General features: G+C 46.5%; 1 protein-coding gene across 1 annotated transcript in view; it reads right to left on the bottom strand.

Annotated features, from left to right (window-relative positions):
• Kif26b (kinesin family member 26B) overlaps positions 1-19,534 on the bottom strand; it is a 405,645-nt gene that overhangs the window by 211,405 nt on the left and 174,706 nt on the right. Inside the window, exon 4 of the mRNA NM_001109079.2 lies at positions 6,970-7,136. Coding sequence (NP_001102549.2) covers positions 6,970-7,136 — 167 coding nt within the window. The remainder of the gene's footprint in view (positions 1-6,969; positions 7,137-19,534) is intronic.

The following is a 19,534-nucleotide window of genomic DNA, read 5'->3' as shown; positions in this document are numbered from 1 at the left end:
GAGCTTGTGGCTGGGGGTTAAGCCTTGAGCTGGTCCATCTTCCCATTTGCTTCGTTCAGTGTCCTTCCCAGCCTATTAGCAACACCAGTAAAAAGGACACCAATAACTAGAACCACAGACGCAGAGAACAGTTAACAAGGATCCCTGGGGTACTATGGGTTCACTGAAGCTTCACCTTCAAAAATTCTCACCAAGGCATGGCCAGGGGTTTTGTTCCAAGTGGTCCCAGATATTGTGAGCTGATAGCTCACATCTCAGGGAGATGGCAGATGGACACAGTCCCTGTTTAGGAGAAATGCATACTGTACATGCTGCCATGCTGGGATGTGGTTAGGGACACACTCATGGGTGCAGAGTTGCCCACTCGCACTAGTCTGCTCCAAACCACAGGTACTGGTTCTCTTCTGCTCTACCTAAGCCAGTACAAAAGTCTATGTGAATGCCGGGGATGGCACACTGGCTGTTTGGTGTGTACAGAGTGTCTTTAAAATCTTTTATTAAATTTAGGCTTATGTACTTTGTTTTGTATGCATGGATGTTTTACCTGCATGTACGTCTGTGTGCATTTGTGTCTGTTGCTCCCAAGGTCAGAAGAGGGCATTGGATGCCCTCAGACTGGAGCTACAGACAGCCATTGCATAGATGCCGAGACTCAAACCCAGGTTCCTTGGTAGAGCAGCAAGTGCTCTTAATTGCTGATCCAACTCTGCAGCCCTTCAGATTCCATTTGACTCAGGGCTCCACAGCGTAGGCACAAAATGCAGCCACTTGTTTGCAATGCTTTTGCCATCTCTCGGGGCAACCAGGGGGTCTTTCTTAGTGCAATCTACACCTGATACTGTTTCCTGGGGCCTCGGAAATCCAAGGGCACTAGAAACTCACTTGGCTACTTCTTAAAGTCTTCCTTTCACACTGCCACCGAGGTGAGTTTAAGTGGAACTATATTCATCCAACTAGGACTCCTAGGAGTTCACCTCATCCATATTGATGAGCAACACTTCTTTCTTTTCCAAGAAGTGCTCAGAACCTTTTCTAAGAGGAGTAAACCTAAGCCTGCCAGGAATACATAAGCCAGAGATTCACTGGGCAATGGTTTGGCCTTCAGTGAACTTTGCCTGGCTCTGCTTGGCAGCCAAGGAAGGGAGTAGGATGGTTGGAGCGTCTGGAGCCCAGGCCACACCTGCAGGTAGCTAGGAAAAAGATGCCCCCATTGGAGGCTTTGAGGAGTCTTCCCATGAGCCTACAGTGCTTTGGCCCTTAAAGTCCATTCTCAATTGGCTACCCTGTTCTGTGACACAACTGTGCATATTGGCTTTAACCAGCATCAACACAGGAAGCTCCATAGCGGCCTGCTTCCATGGGAAGCTGTGGAGTAGTCATGAGTGGAGGAAAGTGGAGTGGGGGATGGGAGAGTGGGGAGGACTGCCCATCCGAAGAAGTCCTGCCCAAGTAAGCAGGCAAGGGAAGCATTGTGCTGCTACGGAAACACGAGGAACTAGGAAAATAATAGCAGAGAATTTCTACAATATGAGTTCATAAAGGTTCTTACACAGCTCTCACTTGTATGTTTTTAGGTTTGGGGGTGCTTTTTTTTTTAAAAAAAAAACTTTAGAGGTATAAATACAATAACAAACACAGTCCTGGAATTTAGCTGCTCCAGTCAGTAAAGCCAGTGGCAGAAGTGAAGCCCTGTCTCTACAGCAGAAGTCAGCAATCGAGAGATGAATCTTGTGCGTACGTGGCTCCATTTTTCTCCTCCTGCATCTCCTGAGACCAATTGTGGTATCGGGGTGGCTTTTCTCAGTAATGGTTGTTGATGTGTTTCGCAGGTGTCCCTGCAGGGAACTGTGTCTGATGGAGAACAAGGGGACCAACTATGGGCAGTCCCGTGATCTCCCTCATCCTTCTTGGGCTTAATAAACTCAAAGCACACAGCCAAGTACCACTACTATGTGTAAAGTGCCCAGGGATGGAAGAGAGCCTCCTTTATCCAAAATCAGACATGAAAAGCCTTGGCTGGGACCAGGGTAAGCAGGAGCTCTTTTTATTTGGCTATCAGCAAGATAGTAGATTCGATAGCGAGAAGAATGGGGACAGTTGTAACTACAGCTGCAGGTAGCCCACTCGGGGCTGAGCAAAGGGGAAACAAGATCCCCACAGCAGTGCTAGGCATCAAGAGTTAGCCTCCTAAAATCAGTTTAGCCTTGACCCTGGGACCTGGTTTTACTACAATGGCAATCTCCAGCTTGAGGTTCTACTGGTCAAATCAGTCATACAACAGCCAGGGACATGGTCAAGAGACTTTGAGCCAAGTGTCAGGTAATAGAGAAGCCACCTAAGGCAACGATGGAAGGGCAAGCAGGAAAGAACTAGACAGAGCCAGTGTTAGTAATGTCCCTAGGAAAAGAATAAGTTTGCACCGAAGACAAAAGGTGAGAGGGGCAGTGTGTGTTCATACGTGACACTACGACCTGGCCCCATGGGAGGCTGATGAGGGGACATCATGGGCATGGCAGCAACCTCATGAGAGAACAGGACAGGATGGACAGCAAGTGAGAAGGCAGAGCACATGGATCCCACAAAGTAAACGTGAGACGTTTTGGTTACTCATCATGGTGACCAAAATCCTCTGCCACTCAAGGGAAGAGGGATTTACCTCTGCTCACATTTCAGAGGGCTCAGTCTATAAAGACTTTGCCCTGTAGTCTTGACAGAACAGGACAGTAGCAGTGTGTGGATGATCTTCAATTACTGGTGGATGGGAAGCAGTGGGGGAGAGGCAGGGGAACAGGAATGAGCCCAGATGGCATACAGCCTGCAAAGACATGGCCATAGTGTGAGCTTCTTCCAACTCCGTCTTCCCTCCTACCTTTCCCCACATTTTATCATCATACTTTCTCTGAATTCATTGAAGGCTTCACTGATCCATCCATGATATTAGTACCTTTGTGGTCTTCTTATCTCTGGAAATGGCCCTCTCAGACAAGTGGGTTCTACTGATCTTCTAGGTACTTCAGAATCCAATCAAATTGGCAACCAAGATTGTAACCATAGAGGACAACACTATGCTGTACACTAGCATTTATCCAGAAAATAGAAACCCAGGAGAGACATATTTTTAATCAACAGAAAAAAAATAGTGCAGCTGGATCTTCAAACAGAAAGGCATTAAGCATAGAGAAGGGGACAGGAGGGACCCAGAAAGTGAAGGGGAACCTCCCACAGCTGTTAATGCTTCTTCAGATTACTTGGGAATCAAAAACACAATGTGAAGCTATGAGGCCATCTGAAGGATTTATTTTCTTTTTCTAAGGTTTGAGGCAACTCTACGCATGATACAGGTTCTACTCATTGATTTTCAAACAACAGTGAAATATTCATTGCTTCAGCCTTCAATGACAGGGTCCCCTCCATTGGGTTTTGTGTACTTTTTATGACAGAGAGCAAAGTGCATAATTAGAGAACAGTCAGTACCAGGGGAACTCTAACCATCGCCTACCTACCGCATCATCTCTCCTCAGTGATGTAAAACTTATGCTAAAGGATTCACACATTTGAAATGGCCTTCATGCCCAGTAGCAACACCATTACTAACTAATTTGAGGATCGATGTGATAGTTTCTTCTTTAAATAGATGGCCCTCCTTGAGACAGAGTGGCTGACCTCTAGCTCACTATGTGACATTAAACCTTTAGACCTCCTGCCTCCTACGTGCTGAGATTACAGGAGAATCCCACCGTGCCCTATGTATGCAGTGCTGAAGATCCACTCCCAGGCTTCACATAGCTAAGTGAACACGCCATAAAACAAGCTACACTCATAGCCTGAACTATTACTATTTTTAAAGTTTCTTTCCCTGCAAGAACAGTAGACTGGATTTCTGAAATATAGGCAACCGCTAAGAGGCTTATTATCTAAAGAAAGAAATTTTTTTATTATTCTTGGATTTAACAATTGCAATGGTTTGAATGTGACTCTCCAAAGCTCAGGTTGAAGCTTGGTCCTAATTGCTTCAGTCTTAATACAAGGCTGGGCCTTCAGAAGGCCACTAGACCAGGGAAGCTCAGAAAAAGCTTGGTCTCCCTTGCCCTTATGTCTTCTACCTCATGAAGACAAACAAACAAGATGCCATGTTGGAAGAAGCCAGCAGCCCTCACATAGGTGCTGGTATCCTATGTGATTTCCCAACCTTTAGAAGGAAAGAAAGAATCTCTTGTTCCTTATAAATCATCCAGTCTTGAACATAGTGTTACATGAACTTGAGTAGACTAAGACAACAGGCCTCGAGTTACTGTGAACGATCTACAGAAATGTATAAATACTTCTTCATGGACCATTGGGACCCAAAGAAGTGACAGATCCCTAATTATGCTTCTCACTCCTGAATGGATCTCTCTGCTGTAGGTGCCCATCCATGACAGACAGGCTGTCCATATGCTACCTTACTTGCTGATAGGAAGCAATACTCAATGACAAGTCAGGGTGATGGGTAAGGGATGAGCAGAGAGTGTGATTATGTGCTTTTTTTCATGGTACTCTGTCCCTCTGTACACTATAAGCCCTTTGAAGACAAGCTCATACCATTAAGCTCCAGTGTTATTAGTGTTTACAACAAAAAATATACAAGGGGGCCAGAAGGAGCACTCTGCACAGAAGCCTCTTCCACCAGCCTGATAACCTGAGTTCAACCCCTGAACCAATATGGTGGAAGAAATGAACCAACTCCCATAAGTTATCCTCTGATCTATATGCACGTGCATCTACATGCACACACAGATAGATGGCGGGATGGATAGGTGGGTGGATGGGTGGATAGATAGATAGATAGATAGATAGATAGATAGATAGATAGATAGATAGATAGATAGATAGATAGATAGATAGATGTACAGACATATGAATGGATGACAGACAGACAGACAGACAGACAGACGGAACTAGGGAGCAATCAATCTTTTGGAGTCTTTGCTCACTGCTGGCATTATCCACAGAGCTTCCAGCCATTATTACTGACCCATTCCTCTTAGATGCCCAGCACCTGTTCTCCCCAGCTAGAACCCACCAGAAGTCCCAGCCCCATATTTCCTCCCAAGTCAAATCTTTCTTCAGTGTTTTGTTTTGTTCATGAGTCTGACAGTTTTGTGTGGAATCCTCTGGAACACAGGGATTTAACAAAGGAGCACCAAGGTAGGAGGTAAAAGTTCAACTCCAAAGAGCATGGAAAGCTGATCCCTCCAGCATGGAGGCCAGGCTCACCCCCTCCAGCATGGAGGCCAGAAAGCCACTCATCACACCTTCCACCTCCCTCACTGACGGAGACCTCACTCTCTAAGTGATGTGAACAGGCAGCAAGTTCTCCACTGTTTCCAGAGAGCTAGAAGATGGCTCCCTCCTATTCTAAGGTTTCATTCAGCCTTTGCTCACACACTTGGGTACCCCACAGAGACAGAAAAAATGGCCTCTTAGACAGTGACCCAGAAGATTTCTGCCTTAAGGTGTCTTCTCAGTCCTCAGGTTCACCACCTGTGGCTACACTCTGATAGGCGTCCCTGGTCTCAGGATCATCTGGGCCTATGACATTTCCTCCTAAATGCTTACGTCTCTTCACTCCTCCTTCAGACAGTAGATATGTAACATCCCAGTGAGCTTGGGTTCCTTGCTCGGTGGTCCAGATACCGCAGAGATTCACGCACAGGTGGAGTTAACGATGGTCCTTGCTAGGTGACCAGCATACACATATGTCGCTTCTTTCCCCACATCCAACCCAGTGCAAATGTGCAGGGGAGAATAAACACAGAGCTCTGGTATAATGAGCCCCTCAAGGCTGGGTTCCCAACAGCCCTTCCTGACACCTGTTGTGGGTGGCACTTACTCCCAAACCCTATCCCTCTCTTCCTCCTCTCTTCCCTTCCTCAGTCAGAGCCCCTTCTCACATTTGCGTCCTGTGAGCCACTGTTCCTGGGAAAAAGCAAGGCCACATGAAATACTGGCCAGGACCACGTGAATTTAAACATCTGTAATGGTCTCTCAATAATTTAACATCACCTAATTTTAATCTTCAAACAAGACCTTATCCTCACTTTGTAGATATGGAAACCAGAGGTATACAAACCCTCTGACTTCATGCCCTCTGCTGTTTAGTCAGAATCCTGTCTACTCTGGGGCCTGAGAATCATAGAGAAAAATTTTCTAAGCTTTAGCTCCAAGTATCCAGTAAGTAGTAAATTGTGAGCAGAAGAGCAGAAACAACAAGCCCCTGCTATTTCTGTCTCTGTTATGAGTTAACTCAGACAAACCTTCCCGGTCCTCAGTTTCCTTGTTCATAAAATCACGAGATTGAATTAGACAACCCTGCTGTCCTACTCAGCTGTCCTTTGTCTCCTGCCCTGTGTCTGCCTTGCTGCTAAAATTAGGTTGAAAACATAGTTCAAATACCTTTCATTTTTGGTTCTCATGGCTTTAAACTCCCTAAGACTAGCCTTATATCCAGTGTTTGGCTAGCTATATATCCAGTAGTGTGTCAAAAGGAATACGCCTAGCATCTCTTTAATAGTCTCTGTTTTGGCAGGTTCGTGAGTAGATAAGTGTGAGATCAGTAGCCACAGGTCTGTACCTACTACGGCCTTACGCCAAGGGCCATCTTTAGAGCCATGTGTTCTTACAACAGTGGTTCTCAACCCAGGATGCCTCTGACTATTCCAAGACATAGTAGGGGGCAGGGTACATAGGCATGTAGTAGACAGAAGCCAAAGATCCTGCTAAACACACTGGAATGCATAGGACAGTCCCCTCGACACCGTGTTCTGTGGCTCACAATGTCAACAATGTCAAGAGAGAAATCTTGCTTTCAAAAAGCCAACTCGAAGAGTGGTACCGGATGCCTTCTCATGGTTTCAGCTGATCTTGTCCACACAGGATGCACACCAGCTGGGTGTACCCAAAAGAACCAAAGATCTGAGCATCTCTTACCGTGCGAAGAAGGAAGCGGCCACCGAGGTCCCTGTGGAAGTCTCACTGGCCACACAGGAACCCTGTGGGGCTGGGACACTGCTGGCTGCAGGCTTGTCAGCATTGTAACGGTTGAGCGCTGACTCTGTCAGTCCCTCACGGCCGGTCTCTGTCATCAGCTGGGAGATCTGACAAAGAAAATGACAAGGAGCTCATTACCTGTGGCTCACAGAATGTCTGCCCACTGCCAGCAGGTTGCTGTCTGGAGATGGGGGTGGGTTTAATCCCACCCGCACTCGGTTACCTGGGGGCGCCGAGGTTTTCTATGACCATTTCCCCCCATGTTAGCTAGGTCACTTCCTGTCTCCATTTAAAATAATGTGGTAAAATAACCCCTGACATTATAGTTGCATTATACCTACATCTTCCCTTCCTGGAGAGGAGAACATGGCACCTATTAGCCGCATGCTCTTCATAGCCCAGGATCACAACCGTGACCTGAACTAACACTGGCTCTGCACCAGGAAAAGCTTCGAGTATTCACAAAGGGAGAACAGGCAGAGGCTTAGTCTGAAGGCACAAGCAAGGTTGCTAATAAAGAACAGGAGGGGCTGGAGAGATGGCTCAGCGGCTAAGAGCACTGGCTGTTCTACCAGAGGTCCTGAGTTCAAATCCCAGCAACCATATGGTGGCTCACAACCATCTGTAATGAGATCTGATGCCCTCTTCTGGTGTGTCTGAAGACAGCTACAGTTTACTCATATATAATAAATAAATAAATCTTAAAAAAAAAAAGAACAGGAGGGGTTCTGGGCCAGTGGTTGGGGTCGGCTGTAGAAACACAGGTGGATGGCAGATGCGGATAAAAGCAGACACAGCCCCCAGGTAGTCCTAGTGGTTTTCAATGGAGGGTTCAGAACATTTTAGACTTCATTTTCCTTCTGATCCATTCATTAACGGGACCATGAACAACTTCTGCTTTGTTTCTTTCTATTTGTTCTGGTTTTGCTGTTGTTTTTGTAGAGTTTTTTGGGGGTTTTTTAATTATATTATTGTTGTTGATTTGGGTCTTGGTTTTTTGTGTTTGTTTGTTTGTTTGTTTGTTTGTTTTTGAGGCAGGGTTTCTTCTAGTCTAGGCTAGCCTAGAACTAGGTATGCAGCAAGACTTGCCTTGAATTCTTGACCCTACTGTTTCTACCTCCCAAGGGCCAGGACTGCAGGAGCGCCTTCACATCTAGCTAAAGTGTTAGTCTGGTATGATGGTGGTTTTAACAGCCAGCTTGATGTAACCTGTTGCTTAGACCAGGTTGATCAGGGCATCGTGCTGGTCAGGGACTTTTCTTAATTGGGTTCATTGATGTGGGGAGACCCGCCCTGAATGTAGGTGACATTTCATAGGCTGGGCCCCCAGCTGTATAAAAGTGAGGACTGTGAGCTGAGCTAGTAGACGGGCATGCATGCATCCATTACTGGGCTGTGCTGTGACTAGCTGCTTCCGGTCCTGGCTACCTAACTTCCCTGCTATGAAAGACTATAACCAGGAATGCTGTGGTGAAATAAACCTTTCCTTCCCTCCTTAATCGACTCTGTTGGGGGAGTTTTATCCCAGCAAGAGAAGAAATTCTAGAGCACACAGTGTTTTCATTTTTCTCTGCTTGAGAACTGGTCTCTCTCTTGCAGCCCAGGCTGCCCTTGAACTCACTCTGCAGCTGAGTCTGCCTCTTTTTTATTTCTAGTGATTGTTTTTGTAATGGAAGTCCACGTAGATAGTCCATTCTGTCTATGTCCCATAATCTGCTATAAGACCCACACTTCTGGGAAAAATAAGTACACGGTATGGAGCCACACTTACGTTCATCTGATATAATACGGCGTTTTATGGGGTAGAAGTCTAAGTGCGATATGTGGAAACTTTAAAACTTTAATCTACTTCCATAATGGAAAACATGAGCTGACATAAACAAGCAAAAAGAAGAATGACTTCAGTTAAACAAAACGATCCTTGGCTTGTTACTCTTAAATGATGAGTGGAAAATATTCCTATCATTTATAAAACACGGGTGTAATAAAACCCAGGGCAGGAGCCTTTCCCCTTGGTCATTGAGCAGGGTAGCTGGCCATGAGGGAGATGAGGGGGCCTGGGCTAAAACCAGGGATATAAAAACCATTTATACCTCTCTGTTTTTAGCAGAGCAGCCATTTGCTCTGCGTACCGTTGACTTGAAACTTTGCTTAAACTCCTGCTGCAACTTGGGAAGTTGAGCATCGTTCCGTGGAGATTCTGCCAACCTCTACTTTCTTACTCCCACTCTACACACGAGAGACAAATGTGACCCCATCACAGGACTGGAGAGGTGGCAGCACAGAGAAGGCCTGGAGGATGGGTCTCCCTGTGTTCCACAGAGGCTACTTACTCTCGGTAGGCACAGGTCACTTCTATGGGCTGCCTATACCACCAACAGCTGCCACCATCCCAGAGGGGACAATGAGGAGACTGCCACACACCGTGTTGTCCCCACTGGCTAGTAATGCTAAAGCCACGGGTGGTGCATCATGCTCTCCTGGACAACACCCAGGAACAAAACCAAACTCTCAAATCTGCCGCACCTCGCTGCCATCAAAAGCCACGATGAAGGCACACCCCTGGTTTTCACTCTCAGTGACATCTGAGAGAAGTCAGTGAATGAGTGTGGCATCAATGCCACCTTGCACACCATAGTGACATCAACCGAGTGTTCACCCAATCCTCTGTGGATATTTCCTTTCCCTTTGTTCTATTTATTTTTAAATGTATTTTGTGTCTTTTTAATTTTTAAACAGCCCTTCCATTTTCACTTCCGTGTCTATACTTTGGGTCATGCCCAGCAAGCTACACATCACAGGATAATGGTCCAGGGCTGACTTATCCATGGTACCAGGATCAAAATGACCATGCAGAGATAACAAAAGCACATTTGTGGCCCGGATCCTGACTATTTTATTTTCTGCTGCTCACGTCTATCTGATTAAATCTTCCTGTCTACAGTCCTTTAAACAAGCAAATGTATTTCTTTTCCAGATTTCATTATTTTGCTGGGAGCATTTGCATGTGCACCGGGCAAGCGCTCTACCACTGAGTTCCTTGGTGCTTAGCTGTGCCGGGTACTTGGGCAGACCCACAGGCAAACACATCTTCACATCTCAGGGGTCTTCAATATTTACTTTCTTTGCAATCTGTACAGGCATCCTCGGCTGACAGTGTGCTGTACAGACAGTAAATAGGTAGCTGGCTCTATTCTGCTCCCGGGCTCTGTCCAGCTATCTTTATCACTCTGAGAGTCGGAGAAGCCAGACATGCCCTCAGAAGCTGTGGTTGTTTTTACTCAACAATCAAAATCATACTGTTTCCAGATGATTATGAGAAAGGAGCCTGCTTGTCGGATGAGCCAGCGCTCATCCACCCTGTGCTAGAAGGCAGGCTTCAAGTGCTGGGGCTTGGGTGGTAACTTCTCAGTGAGGGGCTATCCTTCGTGTCACCAAGTCACTAACTATCAAGAACTACTTCTTCAACTTCGACACTTAGCACTGAGACGACACCACCAGTCATGAGTGAGTTATCTCAGGAGTCAAAAGGACAAATACTTGCCCATTGGTTAAGACTGAGTTAGGAAAGATCTGTCCAACACAAACTCCTTCTGGGCTCTCAGCTGGAGGTAATCCATCCAGAGCTGGACGCATGTTAAACAGAAATGCTGGGGATACTAAACGTATCCCCATTATCTGCCAGCCCTCTAAGACCGATAAGCCCTATCCCTTCCCCGAGGCCCATGGGAGGCACAATGCCATCTAGACGGCTTGACGCTTGCTCCCAGCTCACAGATGAGGAGAGAGAGAGCTGTGAAGGAGACACTCGATTCGGCCAAGGTCACACAGCACCGTGAAAATGCAGGCCCTGAAACCATTCTGTTTTCCTTCCCCAGCCCATCTGGCTCCTGCTACCAATGCGTGTTGAGCAAGCTGAGGATGGAGTGGATTTGGGGGCTCACAGGAAGTAAACCGTGCAGAGTGCATCACTTCCTGGGAAGGAATCAAACCAGAAAACAAGACATAGATTAGAAACGTGTAGTGAGCCTAGAACATTTCCTGTCTCAGAATAAAGCCAGCCACATATGTGATGTGTGTGAGTGCATGTGTGCATGAGTGTGTGTGTGTGTGTGTGTTATGAGAATGTGTGTATGTGTGAGTGTGTGTGTGTCTGTTGTGTGTGTGAGAGAGTACATGTGTGTTATAAGAGTGTGTATGAATGTGCATGTGTGTGCATGTTTGTGTTATGAGTGTGCATATGTGTGTGTATATATACACACCATCTATAGTGGGCTAATAGAGGGGCTTCCAGATGTGTTTCCAGATAAATCTCCAGGTGAAATAAAGGCCTAGGATGGGAGGAAGCCACTGTTTTCGTGTTGTAGGATGAGCTATGAGTACAGCACCAGGCTTGGCTATGGAGGGCCCCAGAGGAGGTTAGGGACATTTCCAACAGGCTTCAGAAGGAAGGAGCCACTGGGATCCCTAGTTTCTGTCCTCTTACCCATCAGCCATCAGTGAGGATCCCCTGCTCCTTTTATCTCTTCACAGAGACACCCATAGTGTTCCTGAGGAATCTGTGTTTTGCAAGCAGTCATCCTGCCCTGGCTTCTGATTTTGTGTCAGAGCAGAGGCCATTCCTCCTAGCTAACAGGACCTGCCACCTGTAGGAAGGGCCCCCTCTCCTGCTAACTATGTTCAAAGCTCTGTTTTTGAGGGACAGTCCTCAGTGTGGCCTTAGCTACTGTGGGTCTAATGTCTAGAGACTTGTCCCTCCCCCACCTCTGTCCAGCAACCCTGCCGATGGCTTCCAGGTCAGGTGTGGGGGGCACATGAATGGGTAGTAGTGGATGCCTAGCAGCCCTCACCAAAGTCCTGAGGGTAGTCCAGAAGCTGAATCCTCAGAAAATGTACCCACGCCACCAAGAAGGAAACGAAAGGTCAGAGAGGTTAGTACTCCCCAGGGGAAAGCAGGTAGGAAGTAAAGAAACCCAGCCTAGGACCCCACTGTGGGGAACTCCACAGCGGTTTCTAAGTACATTCCACCCTTGGTCTGACTTTCTCCAGCTCTGACCCTGACCCCGGTACTGCTCCGTCCATAAGGAACATCCATAAGCGAGCCTTAGCATCACTGCCCAGTGCTGAACCAGACGCCTGATTTGAAAGGCTCCATATACCGTGATTTTGCAGACTGTCCCACATTTATTTCTTCTCTCACCACACTGTGGAAAATACACCATTGTTCCTGAGAAAACTCAGATCCAAAGCCACAAAATGGCTGTTTCCCATCGAAACCTGTAATCTGGTAGAAAACCTTCACTGTCTGCATCATTGTTTCTATAGCAAACTCAGAGCCGGGGCCACTTCCAATCACAAGCTCAGGAGAACTGGTCTTCACTACGGGTCATGTTTGGGTTGGTTCTGATTAAAGCCCACATTTAGCTCAGTTACACAGGGCCATGACACTGTTTAACAGAGTGAGTGTACTTTTCAAACACCGCCATCTTCCACGAGGAGAAGGAGAGGGTGCATGTGTGAACATGTTTGTGCATGTTTGTGCGTGTGTGTGTGTGTGTGTGTGTGTGTGTGTGTGTGTGTGCAAGTCAGACACAGGGTTACAATGAGAGAAACATGACTGAGGAATGTGAAGAGAGAGTGTATGTGTGTATGTGTGTGTGTGCATGTGTGTGAGTGTGCATGAGTGTGCATGTATGTGTTTAAGTAAGACACAGGGTTACAGTGAAAGAAACACAAATGAGGAGTGTGAGGAGAGAGAGAGAGGAGGGGGAGAGGGAAGGAGGGAGAGAGAGAGAGAGAGAGAGAGAGAGAGAGAGAGAGAGAGAGAGAGGTGCATGCACACGTGTGTGTCAGGTCATCCCCGAGGTAAGAATCCATGTGCCATGACTGTGCGTGGGGCTGCTTTGTACAGGTTACACCTTGCTCCCCTCCGTGCTGACCTGAGCATAGGCTCATGTCTTTAAATCACACTGGAATTTTGATAACGGATATCTCTCAGCACAAGGCACCCAGTACATCCCCAAAGACATCGAGCCTCTTAAAGTGGCTTATGCTCTCGAGCACAGAATCAGAACAAAGGATTGTAAGCCAGTGGCCTTAACTTTCCCCCCTGAAAGAACTGCTCAGAGCTATCAGTGGGTATCAGCATGGAGTTTATCTTAGATAGATGGCATTCTTGACCCAGAAAGCCACCTTCCTTTGACTGTGCCAAGGCATCAGGGAGCTCCAAACAGCATCCCTTCTGTATGTGGAGGTTCAGACATCAATTTCTCCCTATCCAGTCTTCAGGTAACTACATTTACTGACATGATAACACCCTCCCAAGCCCCAGAAAAGAGTATCTAATGAGACTCTCTCTTGATCAGTACCTGGCTATCCTGGGACAGTGTCTTTTGTTGTCTGTTGCTTACAGCTGTCAACAGCAGGGGCTCAGTACACACTCTTGATCAGGGTTAGCACAGATCAGCTCACACCGGTCTGGACGAAGGTGGGTTACAGCTCATGTGGAACATGGGTACAGTCTGGACATTTCTGTGTGGCTACTGCTCAGGTTTTCGACCACTAGAACCAGCTGGAATTAAACAGCTAGAGTGGAGTAAAAAGCAGGGGAACGAACTTGCCGCTGAGTAGATCAAACTGCAGCCTCAACCCAAAGGTGAGTGACACTGAACAGATGTGTAGAGACTTCAGGGTAGGATCCAGACAGCAGACAGCTAACCATGGGGTTCAGAAAGGCATCTACCTCCGGGAGTTAGGTAACACAGTAGCATGGTCACATAAACCCTCCACAGTCTATGAAAAGAACTCTGCACTCTCTTCTGCACCCTAATTATCCAGAGTAGTCAGTTATAGCGGTAGGAGGTAGAGTGGGGACGCCAGGAACTAAGGCAAGGGGACGGGAGTTTGTGTCTTCTGGGTTCATAATTTCTGTCTTGGATGAAGAACACTGCAGACAAGAGTCAGGGAAGGCTGCACAAGGATGACCACAGGGGGCGCACTCAACATGAACCAAAAAGTAGTTCAGATGCTACGTTTTTGATTTTGGCATATGTCTAGTTTATCACAATCAAAAGCATCCCAAAATGTCAAAGAGTCCATTCCTTTCAACCTCCCCCAATGACCGCGCCTTGCTCTCTCATTCAGGAAGATGGTCAGATAGACTATCGTTTGTGGATCAGAGTCAAAGAAAACAGACAAGAATGCAAGGGTTCTGCCCTCCAGTGGATTTGATGTGTCTCCACACAATCATGTCATGTTTTATAGGATGGTCGGATCGAAAAGTAACAAGACTCCTCTGCCCCCTTCTAGCCCATGCCTAAAGCCTACAGGAGACACATCCAGTCTGAGCCCTTAGTGGAGGGGAAATGGGAGGGAAGGGAATCAAGGCTACAGGCTGAGGGCACAGGGCAGAAAAATCCTTTCAACTTAGCTGTCTGATTAAAATCGTCAGACTCTTTCCCCATACATAAGGAAAATTCCACCCTCCTCCCCATTCCCCACCCCTCAGCTCTCACGCATGCTCCTGGGGGCTCAGTTCATTCTTCTCAGAATGTAGGATTCTAAACTCAGCTGGGTCAGGTCATTTCTTAGGCATAGGGTTCTCTTCAGGGCATTCAGAGAGCAATTCATTTCTCGATGTTTATAGGATGCTGTCCACAGAACGTAATCACTCGATACCTCATTTGAAGCGTGCCCCAGGCCTGGCCCTGTCCCCGAAACTCCAACGCACACAAATCACCCCTGGGATTCCAGTGGCCTTGAGTCCCATAGATAAGTTCCTCCTCGTGCTGTCCAGTGCCCAGCAGGCCAAGATGGGAATCTCCCATCCCAGGGCCAGACGTTTTGATTACCCTTATTATCTTAGTTTGCTTTGGCTATAAATTTTATTAGTGGCCATAAAATTATCCATCCACAGCATATGACTCAGTGACCTCTTGCAACAGAGAATTCCACAACAGGAGACACACGAAGCCTGCGAGGGCAGCCTTTCCTTACCCTTAATTTATAGCCTTAGCCCCTTCACAGTCTTCGCTGTGAGAGGAGACTCTGCAAATGGAGGAGGAGGCTCAAGGCACGAATAGCCGTTATCGGGACTCACATCTGGCCCCTCGGCACCCGGGAAGTGTTTGCTTTTATTCTTTGTGTTGCTGGAAGGTAAAAGGGCAGGGCCACCTTCCTGCTTCATGAAGGACCTGGGGGAGCACAGTAAAGCACAGGGCCAGCCGTGTTGCTAGTTTGGAACCATTTCTTAAAGTTCATACTTCCAACATGCGTGGCCTAAGGCACGGCAGTTGGGTGCCTTTTCAAAGGATCATTAAGACAGAGGATAAGGCCTTCCTATGAAGACAGGGCAATCTCATATGGACGTTGGGTCATCCTGTAGGCATGCTAAACCAACAATGCTTTAAAGTCTAACCTCCAAGTGTCTCAGGGAACCTTCTGTGATATATTAATGCCATACAAGATGAGGCGCCTAGTAGACATGAAGAGGGGGCATCAGGCACCCTTAGAAAGCGCCATCATTACCGTGACCATTGCAGAGCATCGGTGGTAAAGAGTGGTGTGTCCAGCTTTGTTTTTAATTGTTTTACATGTGTGCTAATTCTCACGTGCCTGTGTGTATGTCTGTGCACCACGTGTGTGCCCAGTGCCTACAGAGTCCAAAAGAGGACATCCCAGAGATCTCTGGAGCGTGAGGTACAGACAATGTTGAACTCCATGTGGGAGTCCTCTGAGAAGGCAGCCAGGGCTTCTATCTGCTGAGCTCCCACTCCAGCCTAAGAGCACCATGTTTAATCCTGGCAACACCACTGTCATCGATAAGGTCATCAACTCTGCCACACGGGAAAATCCTGAAGCAAGGAATGCCATTGGCCTTGGTCACCCTCTGTCCTTGAGATGATATTTTCTGAGCAAGAGATGGACAAGGAAAATTTGCACAAGGGATGGAAAATGAAGAGGGGAGAGAGGGAGCGTCCTTCTCCGTCACCTTGATGTTGGCTGGTGCGTTGCAGCCATAGCTAGAGTAGGAAGTCTCAGAAAATGGGATCAAGGACCGTAAGAACTCAGAAGCCAGGAGAGGGGAAATCAGGCCAGAGGCAGTTCTCACCGCCCTCCTCTGTTTCCCTCCTAGAAGACATGCTTTCAGCTTAACTCAGAGCCCTGAAGTGCTAGAAGACACACAAGCACAACAAGCCAGAGACCCGTTTCACTCAACTGCTGTTGAGCTGTTGTCCTCCCACAAAAAAAAAAAAAAAAAAAAAAAAAAAGCCTTGGAAGACAAAGGTTGGGCGGATCTAGACGTCTGAATACTGACCCTTTGTAACTCTTGCAAAATGGCTGTGTATGTTAGTCATGCTGCCGAGGGTAAATATAACAACATTAAGAGATGGCACATTAGATTAGCTGGAACTGCTGTAGCATTTAATTCTAATACAGATCATGGCCTTTTCCATTTCTGTTTAACCGGTCGTGTGTTCTTGTCTGTGGAGGTCACCACGATGTGTCTCTAAGAAGATCCAGAGCCTGTCACTGCCTTGTCTAAATCTGAGCTCATGCTTGTTGCAAGAGACCAATGGCGCATCATGAGCTGGAACTGAAAAGCAGTCTACTTCCTTTTACTTCCTTGAATTTCAACAGGCTTGCATGTATGCGTCACACATATGTCACACAGAGAGGACAGGGAGAGGGGGGGGGAGGGGGAGAGAGCAAGCTTTTTTAGGGTAGACAATGCTCAGTTGTAAGTAGCCCACCAAAGCCTGAAGAGTGGTCAGCAAGCTCAATTCAAAAACAACTTTGCAGCCTGCATAAGTAAGGAAACAATGTCAGGCGTGCATGCAGTCCTGGAATGTATGAGCACTCCTCAAAATACGAGGGATGGCAGAAAGGAGAGCTCGTAGAAGACACATGGATGAGATGTGCAGTTGCTGGAGACTAGATACAGCAACCATTACAGCATAAGTCTCTAGAGTTCAGGTCAGCCCAGGAAAGCGTTTTTCCTTATTGGAGGTTCTTCAAGGCAACCGTCCGCACTGGAGCTGGCTTTAGATTGCATGATTTACTCTGTTCTGCCCAGAAACAGAGTAAATAGCCAGAAACAAGCCAGAGGCAGGCTGGACCAAATGGAATTGGTATTCTCATCCTAGTGTGTGGAAAAGGGTGTGGCAGGCACAGGACCCTCAGTAAATGCTGCATTGACTAAGAAGAACTATTGTGGGGCAGGCTCAGTTGGAACAAAATAGGAAGCTCCGAACAAGTCAGTTTCCCCAGTGAGGGGAGCTGGTACATCTGGGATGAAATGACATCATGTGGCTGAATGTGCCTTGTGGCCTGAGCCATAATGAAACACAAAGCGAGGACATTTAAAAATATAATGACATCCTTACGTTTGTTCTTACTCAGCCTTTCAGTGGCCTTTATGTGAAACCTTTATGAACACGTCTACGAAGATGCCAGCAATAACATCACCCGCTAGCACTGAAACCATGAGGGAACAAGGACTAGTGTGCAGTCAGCTAACTGTCCCATGATGCACTGCCTTACGTGGTTCCGGTTCTGATGTCACCTCATATTTTCTGTTTACCAACTGCAGAAGTGGCAAATTCTGCACATATATATATATATATATATATATATATATATATATATATATATATATATATATGACCAAGTTTTATGGTATATTGACATCTATCAACATCTATCAAGAAATCTGCTATAGGAGATCAGCACTCAAATAATTGAAAATCTCTTAAATACAGAGAGAGAGGCGAACGAATGGTGTCTGTGGGTGAGCTTTAAAGCGAGAGCTCAGTTCTGCACAAAGTTCCAGCCTTAGGACCTCAGTACAGTCAGTTAACCTTGACACATCCTAACCGTCCAAATCAGAGGGATGCCCGAGGGAATATCAACTACAGGGACCCTCAGACGTCTTTATTCTCAAAAATACCTTGAAACTCAAAACCAATCTGCCAAACTTCCCCCACGAGCCTGCACACAAAAACGTCAGCTGGAGGGCTGAGCTCACGGAACCCTCTCACAGTTTGGGAATCATTTTTTTCCCCTCTGGGTTTAAGGTCACTTGCTGTATCTGTCACACCGTCTCTTCAAGTCAGGGACAGCGCCTCACAGAGTCATCTGCTGTGAAGCTCTAGGTTGCTGATCCTAATCTTGTTACTGGACCCGCGACCTTCGGCCTCTGATGCTTTCTAAACTGGTCCATCCGACAGGCCTAGATGACTAACTAAATATACTAACATGTGTCGTGGCTTTACCCTTCTCTGAGACAAGTAACATTGAGAGGCTCAGTGATGCTCAAATACTCTCTCTACTTCCCTAATTCTCTCATATCAAACACTAAAATAATAGTTTTTAAACATTTTTTTAAATCCTGGACCTCATGCGTTGTAAAACAAAATTGCAAAATTAATTTTTTCCTTTTTTCAGATTTATTTAAATCTATCCAACATCTCAAATTCTCCTGTCTGCATAAAAATTATCAAAGAGGTTTTTCATGTGAACCAGGACTAGAAATGTGTATAATCTGTTTGTATTTTTAAAGATCTGCTTTTTTCCATTGTGGCTGTCATATACCATCTAGTGTCCTGTTTTGTTTTGTTTTGTTTTGTTTTTCCCTTGAGGGTTCTGCTCAGATTTCTTCCCTATCCATTCAAGACATAGCTTTTTCTGTCCTATTGTGTATGCTATGTTTTTTTCCCAAGCTCAGCTGTGTTTTCCACTTGTATATGGGTCAGAGTCAACACCAACTGACATTGTGGCCATATCTAACTAGACTCTCACAGCTAACCAACTGGAGCCAACAAGATTGGCATTCCCCAACACCTCAGGGAGCCCAGCCAGCACATTTGATTCTCAGAGCTGGACCCGGGGGCTCATCTCTGCCATATCTACCCTTTTGTTATAAACCTTGGCTCCCTGGAGTGTGCTATTTAAAACAGCTGATCTTTAGGGATTCTTGCCTTTCATACACACTTGAAAAGCTATTCATCCGCTCCTCGGTTAAAAGACTACACTGCACTTGAAACTCAGTCCTGCTGCAGTCCGCCCAAAAACAGAGTCATTTCTTTAACGATCTTTTCCGAGAAAGCAACCACATCTCAACTAAATGGATCATCTCACTCCCATGCCGACCAACAAACCATGACCCTATCCCTAACAGAAAGCAATTGTAGAGACTGCGCTGTTTCCATGTATGTGGGGTCATCATACAGACAGGTCTCGGTTCCCACATCCAAGGTCCAGAATCAACCAGGCCATCTCAGAAAGAAACCCGTGCCAAAAGCTGCGATTTTCAGTGCAGCCAAAGATACTCCCACTTGCAGTAACCTTTTCCCGGTGGACAGCAGCATCCTCGCTTTGGAAGGTCACGTCAATGAACCTTGTAGAGTAATCTTTATTACCCTGCACAGTCTCCTTGTTGAAAACTGAGTGGTTTAAATTTCTAGAGGGTCTATCACTAATGGAATCATAGAAAATGGACAAGAAT

Source organism: Rattus norvegicus, chromosome 13 (genome assembly GCF_036323735.1).
Source record: "Rattus norvegicus strain BN/NHsdMcwi chromosome 13, GRCr8, whole genome shotgun sequence".
Classification (NCBI taxonomy): domain Eukaryota; kingdom Metazoa; phylum Chordata; class Mammalia; order Rodentia; family Muridae; genus Rattus; species Rattus norvegicus.
Note: the sequence above shows the minus strand (reverse complement) of the source record. Positions and strands in the feature narration are given on the sequence as shown.